We start from the raw sequence: 9311 nt of genomic DNA, 5'->3' as shown, positions 1-9311 counted from the left end.
TATAGCATTTCTCTCCAAACCCCAAATTGCCAAAAATCGTTCCTTAAGGATAGATTCTCCATTCTTGGTGATTATTTCCTGTCTCCTGTCTTTAAATGGCACTAGATTGCTTGGCACGTCAGTAGTCATTTTTTATTAAAATTAAATTATAATTTGTTTTAATTAATACCAACTTTTGCTAAGAGCAATTTTAATGTAATACTAGCAAATAGCCCTTTGTCAAGAGATTGAACAGTATAGGGCAGAGTTTAGGTTTAAGGTTTTGGAGTTGGACAGAACAGATTGGAATCCTGGTTCTGCCTCAGATAAACTGAAACAAGGGTTCACTTTAAATTATGTAACCTCTGTGGTGCACGGCTTCTCCATCTATAAAGTGGATATAATGTGATCTATATCATGAGGTTGCAGATGAGGTTCAAGTGTGACAATGTATCTAAAATGCTTAGCACAGGGTCTCCATAAACTATAGATATTGTTACAATCATTGCTGTAAGGAGAAATTCTTTAAATGGTAGAAATCCTGAAAATTCTCCTAAAGCAATAAATTTTCTTCAATGATTGTCTTTGTTACAAGAATTAAAAATTCATTTATTCATACAGTTAGTCATTGATATGTGGTGTTCTGAAAGAGAAAGAGATACTGATATCTACCTAAATTCAAAGACAAGTCTCCTTTATATCAGAGAAAAAAGCTTAATTTTGTGAGTAAAGCTGATGAAGGTAAGAACATTCTCTAGAGATATCGTTTTTAGAACATGTCATATATTAACTCTGTTTGAGGTCTAAATTGTTTTAGGTGGCCCTTGTACCCCATTCTGCTCTTCAATCCCAGCTTCAAGGGTCTCTACCAATGCCCAGGTCACCAAAAATGATTAAAGTATGATCCTGTGGCCCAATAATTTAAATGTTCTAGTTTGGAGACTTTAAGGCAGAACAATCTCAGATACATCACAAATCTCCCTGTCCCTAAGGAACAAATTACTTTTTTACATGTCTGTCTGCCCATTAGACATTACACTCCTTTCAGAGTCATCTTTCTCCTTTTCCACCATCCCTAGCAGAAAGCTTGCACATGGTAGGTACATATTTTTTCATTAAAATAATGCACTAAATTTTATTTTATTCTGTTTAGGTGAAGATATTTTTAAAAGTAGTCCTTATCCATAATCGTTATTTCAAAGAGACTTAGCCCCTTTTCATTGTTATTTTGTTTTAATTGCTATTTTGTAATGGTCTAATTCAGGAAAGCCTGAATGTCCACTGAGCCTTTTAAAGGCTTTTAAAGCCTTTAAGTTGCCTCCTTGCTGGGAGCCCCCTGAACCCTGTGCTTTTCTGATTGCGGTGGCTTTCCTGGCCCACGGTGACATTGTCAGGTGATTTTCAACTCTGGCTGCAAATCAGCATTATCTGGGGAACTTAAAGAAAACATAAAAATGTCTGGCTTCTACCTGCATGCTATGGGTTAATAGAATATAGGGAAGATCAGACATGAGGATGTCTAACAAGCTGCACAGAAGATTCTCTTGCCCACCTAGGCTGAAAACAACCTAGATCACCTGTCCTTACCCTGGAGGCAACCAAAGCACTGTTGTTACTGGTCTACCCGAGTGCGGGCTCTGTGCTTACTGAAGCGTGCTGTGCAAAGGCTGCAAAATGGCACTGATGTTGGCTAAAAATATTTTGTTTGGCCTGTACATTATTATTTTTTTTCAATTGTGATATATTTCAAATGTACAGAACAGCAGGGACCATAAAGTAATGAAATCTCATGTACCTACCTTCGACATCTAACAAATCTTAACATTTTGCTATACTTATTGCAGATTTTTATTAAAGTAATAAAACATTACAGATGCAATAGAAGCCCTTTGCTTGCCTTTCCCTTTCCCCTCGCCTTCCCCTCTCCCTCTCCAGGGGAATCAACTACCCTGAATTCAGAATTCATCATTCCAATCCATGTTTCACTAAATATGTGTTTATCCCAAAACACATATTTAGTGTTGTTTTGTTGTTTTTAAACATCACATATTTGGTATCCGATTCTGTATGGTATTTTATAAAGTTAGGCCAATATTTAAAAGCTGAGAAATTTCAGATAAAATCAGATTTGTTGGCTTCTCTTGAAAAAAACCAGAAGATCTGGCAACACTGGGCTAGCTTTCTGGCACGAGACATGCCATGCTGGGCCAGCGCTCTTTGGAGTGACACAGTCCCCCTGCTCACACTGTGTAGACATATGCACGTGCACCTGCACTGCGTCTCCTGAGCGAGTCTAGCCCCTGATCCTGAACTTCGTTCTAACTCTTTGCTCTCTTTCTCCAAGGCCATTCCTGCTGTCCCCTCCCAACTCCTGAATGCTCAAGTCATCTACCTGTCAGCTTAGTGTCTAATAGCCACCTCTCCTGCTTTCTCCCCTCTTTTGTCTGGTTTTTGTTTTAATTTCCTCGCCATTCCTTGCCATTTCTCTTGGGATTCTTTACAGTGGCACCGGAGAGTCATGGATCTTTTAGACTGAAGTTATTTATTTTGGCCAGCAAATTGACAAATCATGTTGCATCTTCTGTGACCGCTGGTTTTGGCTATCCTATTGTAAGCATTGCTCATGTGTTTTGGTAACTTTTAGGCTTACGACTCATGAGGCAGTTAGGGCTACAGAAGTCTGCACATGGATAAAGTGTGGTTTTACTGGATTATATAATTCCTGAGGGCTAAAATGGTTTTGTTCTTTATTTTTTCCACAGCATAAGGAAAAGTGCCATGTACTTTATATTTTTTAAAAACATATTTACTGAATGAAAGCATATTAATAAATCAAATTGTGTATTATTTACACACACACACACACACACATACACAGACACACCCTTACAAACCAGGGCAGTCCCTGGCCCTCCTTTGTTATTTATTCATAATACGTTTGACCCAAGATGTCTTTCATGATAAAGATTTGAGCTTGCTAGGGGAGACTAGAGAGGCAGGAGACAAAATAGTGTTCAGGGTTTGTGGATCGTTTGGTTGGGGAGAAAGAGAGAGGCTGTGGGATATCCTTGGTTGTTTGGAAGAGTCTGAAAGGAAGAGAGATGGACCAAATATTTTTAGGAAGTGTGGTTTTGTATGTAATAATTATATTTTTATGTCATTCTTCTTAGGACAGGACTATCAGGCTTTAGACAGATAACATCATGAAAGAAATATGTATGCCACACTGATTTACTATAATGCCTTCTGGTGTTTTAGCAAAGGGCAGCTCCTGCAGGTACAGAGGTTTTCAACTATAAGTAGAGATAATAGGGCTCCTGGTTGGCCATCTTTCCATCGGAACACTAATCATGGTCAGAAACCTCTGAGATTAGTTAAAAGAGGCATTAATTGTCACCAGAGCAATGTGGTTTTTAACGTAAAATGCAATAGAAAGGCAATTTAAAGAGCTGGTTGGAAAATAAATGAAAACACTTGTAGAAGTTATAATTTGTATAGGTTTACTTCCTTAAATCATGTGATAAATTTAAAAAGCAGTGTCATTACAGTAAATCAGCAATAAAAAGCCTCTTTCCGTTTGTGCTTGGGAAATAGGTACTAATGACACCTTAACACTAAATTGTGTTAAGCCTAATAAAATTGAATCACACCAACTCTGGAATTTGGATAATAGATAGCCTCAGCCATGTCAGTGGAAAGCGCATGACACCTCTATCATTATGCTAAGTTTAAGATGGCTTGGCCTTCTTTTGGAAGGTTTATCTGTTCTCAATTACATTTTTCAGGTGGACATTTGACATCTCTGCAGGTAATTCATTCAGATAGTTACTATGTTTGCAATTTTACCATCAAAAAAATATTATAAAACAAGTAGTGCAGGGCCTATAACAGTGGCTAATTTTTGTTATAGCTCACTGCCAAACCAGTCCAAATAAACATACAGCCTAAAAAGCAAATACAGCTGGCTAAAGGACAAGCCCTCTTGTCCCCTAATCCCACCTTCCCCTGGGACTGCCACCCTAAACCCCTCACAGTCAGAAATTCTTGAGCCAGTACTATACTACTACAATGTGTGCTATGGAACAGAAGTGTTGTGCATAACATCTGATTTAATCTGATCATTGGATGACTGTCCCTATTTTCAGAAAACAAGCACAGAGAGTTTAGGCCACCAGCTGAAAGTACAGAGCAGGGCCTTATATCCAGCTATGTCTGACTTAATCCCATGCTCTTTTCATGATGCCAGGCCATCTCCCTAACTCGAAAGTTGTTCGATCCTTGTCTTTGGAAACAATCTTTTAAATCAAGATCCAGCTCTTTTATAACCTCTTCCTTAAAGAGAGGTACTAGAAAAGCAGGTTTGAGAGGGTTGGAGATGGCAAGTGTGGTGATAGACTTTCTTCCTGTCCAAGAACATCTGGCCATTTCCCACCATGCAAGGCTGGTGACTTTTACAGTAGATTATAGGTTAGCCATGGGAGAAAGAGCATCTGTCAACCAAAAGAACTTCCCGTTCCTTCAACAGGTGCATTTCTAAAAAGTTTTATAAACTGTATTTGTGTATACCTGCTTTTCAATGCATTGAGGCAATTTGACTTTTAAAGGAATCCCAGCTGCCATAAAGTTGCTCTATTTAATTTTTTTTAAAATCTACCCTCTCATCTTTATCTTCAGTGTCATGGCTTTATTCAAACAGACATTTCTCTAACTTCACTATTGCAATGGCTTCCGCCTCCAGTTTCCTCCCATTTAATTCACCCTTGTCATTGCTGACTCATCCCAATGCTTAAAAGCATGTTTTACTAACTGAAAAAGTATTATATTCATTTAACAAATATTTACTTGGTGCTACTCTGGACCAGCTGTTATTCCTGGCACTGGAATATAGTAGTGAACCAAAAACCAGAAGTTCCTGCTGTCAGGGAGCTTATATTCTGTAAAATGCATTATTGGCATTATATCTTTGTCCTATGTATTTTCTTACAAATCTTTGCAAATAATGATGTTGATGACATGATGGCTTCCATGTTACTGAGCCATCTACTATGTGCCAGCCATTATGCTAAGCCTGTTATATACAAATTATAACAACCCAGGGAAGCTATTATTATGAAGATTTTGTAAATTAGGAAATTGACACTGAGTTTTAGTAACAAGTCCAAAGTCAGAAATAGAAAAAAAGGCATTATCTTTCTTTAAGGTCTTGGCCATTAAACTACATACCCTTTCTTAGATGTTATGAATAAGTAACTAAGCCCTATGGAAGCTCTTTGTAAAGCAAATAATCATTGTCATAATCTGTTTGTGAAGTGATAGTTTTGTATACTGAATTTACCTAAAGCAGTGGTTTGCCCCCAGGGACATTTGGCAATGATTGGAGACATTTTTTGATCATCATGACTGGGAAGGAGGGTGCCACTGGTATTCAGTGACTAGAGGCCAGAAATGCTGCTAAACAAATGCAGAAGACAGATCCAACAACAAGGGGAATTATCTTGTCCAGAATATCAGTAGTGCTGAGGTTGAGAAACCCTGGCTTATAACGATGGTGGGTAGTTGCAAACACACCTCAAAATAGATCTTTTTTTTTTTTTTTCCTTTCTATGTTTTTAACTCTTTGATTGAATGTATTCTTTGTATATTGAAATAAACCTTATTTAAATTTTAAAAGTCTCTCTCCCCCATCTTTCAGTTTAAATTTAGTAATGCATTTTCAGGGAAATTTCCCATGAGTTGAATACTTTAAAAATACATATATTTCAAGATTTTCAATACCACTTTACTCAATTTAGGCAATTTACTCGTTTATGGAAACATTAGCTCACAAATCAAATCCAACACTGTTATATAATTTAAAAATATACTTCATGTTCTGTTTTTCATATATAAAAATGATGCAAAAGACGACTGAGAGTGGACAATCTCCTTTAAACTGATTTGCTGGTAGTAGTGGTGGATCTGCATTGAACCACCCATTCTTGCAGTTCATCATCCTGGTAGCCATTTGGAACGTGGTTGACTGGGGACAGAGATCTGGTCTGTGACTATGGAACAGTTGTTCTTTGTGGGAAACTAAATGATCTGTGTTTGACTCAAATCTGTATTATTGGTCTTGACAGTATCATATTTTCCTATTAAGTCCCTAGAACTTTCTCGTCCTTCACATTCCAACTTCATGATTTGAGAGTCAAAATACAAATTCATATTACAAAATGGAAGTCATATTCATGTAAACTTTCTTCTTTTCCCTTAAAAATCATGCTCAGTTCTTTGGGGTGGGGGTGGGAAGCAGTACTTAAGGAGGTGAGCAGGTGTGGCCTGAGAGCTCCCCTGTGCCCTATTCCTCTCCACTTAAAACATCAGTGGCCTAGAATTTATTTGTTCATAAAGTAGTCTGTTTTCTTGATGGACAATAAAATCAATACACAGTTTTTGAACACCCATGCATAAAAGAATGTCCACTTTCTGACCAGAGCACAGTAACTGCCTCACTCCAATTGTTTCATAAGGCTGTAATAAATTAAACACACACATCTTCTGTTTTCATTAATGTTTTGATTAGATAATTAATTTTTCTCCATAATGAATTTCTGGTTTTCTTCTGAATTAGCTTTCAAGAAAATTGAAGGAGATCTTTGTACATGAACTCCTGAGACAAATCTCACAATTTTTCTTGGCATCTTTATTTTATTTATATATATGTATTATATTTAAAATAAGTGTAATGTTATAAAAATATAATTTTAAAATTATATATTTCTCATTACTCTTACCCATTCCTTCTGTAGTCATAACCATGAGAACCACACGAGATAATCTTGGCCAAATGACCAACATGACCACTGGTTCACTGCAACGGTTTCAGGTTAAGACAAGAATGGTGTAATCTTCGTCATCCTTACCATATATAGCACAATAGGGAACATTCAAGAAATGTTAAATATGACACCTATAATTAGGAAGACCTATAGTTATGCCACAGCAATTTTAAGGATGAGGTAGTTTTGTGGGTGTCGAAAAGCAGCAATTAATCAAAACTTTTCAACACAGTTTATTTATACCGCAGTAAATTCTTTTCCAACAACCATGCAGTGTAAAAGAAAAGCCTGATATCTACGATCAGTGCCTTAACGGGTTAATGTGGTATGTTATTAGTATAGATTTCGAAATAAACTGTCCAAATCACTCCTACATTTCTTATTCTAACTTCAATGCTCCTTACATCACCTCCCTGGGATCTAAGCGGCTTGGAACAAATGGAAAAAAAAAAAAAAAAAAAAAGTCTGTGAACAGGCAGGGACCTAAGGAATCATGTTTCACTAACTATGAAAAAGTAGGAGGACTGCGATTAGATTAGGCAAGGTGGGAAATGGGTATTGGCAGGTAAAGCGCCGGAAAGTTACAACTTGGGTTATTTTTTAACTGGTGACCTGTAAACAAAGCCAGTGCGGATGTCTCCATTCGCTAACTTGTAAATGAACTGCAGGTTCTCTTTAGTTGGCGGAGATTTCTACATGTGAGAATCTGGCGGCGGTTCAACGACCCCGCCTTCGGGGTCCCCAGGGGGCGTCTTCTGGGGAGCCTGACTGTTGGGGGAGAAGGCGCAGGGAAAGCAGGAAATGTGGAGGGCGAGGGACACGGCCGGGAAGACGAACACAAACAGTCCTTGCTCCCCTTTGGTGGAAACTTCCCTGGCCGCGACAGAGCGGGAGGGGGCGGCGGAGCGACGGTTCCCCTCGCGGCGGCAGAGAGTAGCGCGCGCGAGGCTCCGGGCGCGCGGCGAGCGCGGCGGCCACCGCCTCCTCCCCTCCCCGCCTCCGCCGGCGCTGCCTCCTCCCTCCGCCCGGCTTGGCCTCCCTCGCTCCCTCCCCTCGTGGCAGGCGGCGGCGGCGGGCGAGGAGGGCGTGCGCCGGACGAGAGGTGTCGGCGGTGAGAGAAGGGAAGTTTCAAGTGGAAGGTCGTCCGCCGGCCGGCGCGTCCTCCCTCTCCCCTCTGGCAGCATCATGGCGGAGCCGAGTGGCTCTCCCGTGCACGTCCAGCAGCCCCAGCAGGCGGCCCCGGTGACAGCGGCGGCGGTGGCAGCCCCGGCAGCAGCGACAGCAGCGCCGGCTCCGGCGGCGCCCGCAGCCGCGGCCCCAGCGGTGCAGGCCGTCGGCTGGCCCATCTGCAGGGACGCGTACGAGCTGCAGGAGGTTATCGGTCAGTGCGGCGGGTACGGCGGGCGCGGCGGGCGCGGCGGAACCGGCCCAGGCCGGGCGGGAGGGGGCGCGGGATGCTGGGCTCGCCTAAATGCACGCCCGGAGGCAGAACGGCCGGCTTCGGGGCCTACCGGCTTCAACAAATTTTTTTTTTTTTTTTTTTTTTTTAATTTATTTGTTCGTTCTCCGAGCGCCTGTGCTGGAGGAGGCGGCGCGGCGGATGTGACTTGCACTGCAGACGAGCCGCATGCTGCAAACTTTTATCTCCCGGATCGCCGAGGCGGCCGAGCTGGGGATTCAGCAATGCTACCGCATCTCCCTCCACCCCGGCGTGCTGGGGCCGCAGCCCGCGCCGGGGGCCATGCGGGCAGGCAGCCACTCACGGGTGGGTGGGGGTTGGCGTTGCGGGAGCCCTGGTCTGGGCTTCCAGCGCCGGTGCCGCGCCCCGGTTGCCGCCTCCTGGGGGACTATGTGGTCGCAACTGCGCCTCTGCTTCCAAGCTCCGCGCCTCTGCTTCTCGCCATTACCCACTCGCCGTGGGTAACGGAGCCACTAGAAGCAGCGGAGGCATGAGTTCTTTCCTTAGGCCAGGGGAGGATGCTGGCTTCGGTCCCTGAGAGCCGCCGCTCCACTCCCGCGTTGCAGCCCGGCTCTCCGCGCTGCCCGGCGCGCCCGGGTACCCGCCTCCCTCGGTGTCTGGGCGCGCCGCCTGCCGCCCAGTCCGACCGCCAGGGAACGCGGGCGCCCTGGCCTCCTGCCCTGCACCGGGCCGATGCTTCTCTCTGGTCCAGGGCCAAGCTGCAAACGTGAAACCCAAGGCTGTCGACGATCTGCTCCCTGCCTTTCGGTGCCTCCTAGCTGGCCCGCAAATATCACTTTATCTTGCGTTTTTTAAAACCTGGCAAAGTCGAACGGCAAGAAACAGGCATTACTTTTACTTGGGCCGAGCACGTGAAAGGTCGGGAGATTTGTGTTGACCCTTCACTTAGATGTTTCTCTATTGGATCATCCTGAGTGTCTCATTAAACCCGCTTACGGAAGCCTCTGGGTAAACTGGACCTTATGTTCTAACCTTATTGGCGTTGGATGGGATGCTGCCTTCTCACAGTCCTGATATTTAAGCATTGTGATGCA

At 42.9% G+C, this 9311-nt stretch overlaps 1 protein-coding gene across 3 annotated transcripts in view; it reads left to right on the top strand.

Moving 5' to 3' along the window:
* The first annotated feature begins 7579 nt into the window (after positions 1-7579).
* Positions 7580-9311, top strand: part of STK39 (serine/threonine kinase 39) — a 382860-nt gene continuing 381128 nt past the window's right edge. For 2 of the 3 annotated variants that reach the window (XR_005218895.1, XM_037850140.1), the window contains exon 1: positions 7582-8178. Coding sequence is in view for 2 of the 3 variants with exons in the window: in XM_037850140.1 (XP_037706068.1) it covers positions 7599-8178 (580 nt within the window). In the remaining variant the exon portion in view is untranslated. Of the gene's footprint in view, positions 8179-9311 lie in introns of all 3 variants that reach the window. The other variant, XM_037850139.1, reaches the window with a different exon arrangement.

The sequence above is a fragment of the Choloepus didactylus genome, chromosome 9 (genome assembly GCF_015220235.1).
Source record: "Choloepus didactylus isolate mChoDid1 chromosome 9, mChoDid1.pri, whole genome shotgun sequence".
NCBI lineage: Eukaryota > Metazoa > Chordata > Mammalia > Pilosa > Megalonychidae > Choloepus > Choloepus didactylus.
This window is presented reverse-complemented; position numbering and strand designations above follow the sequence as displayed.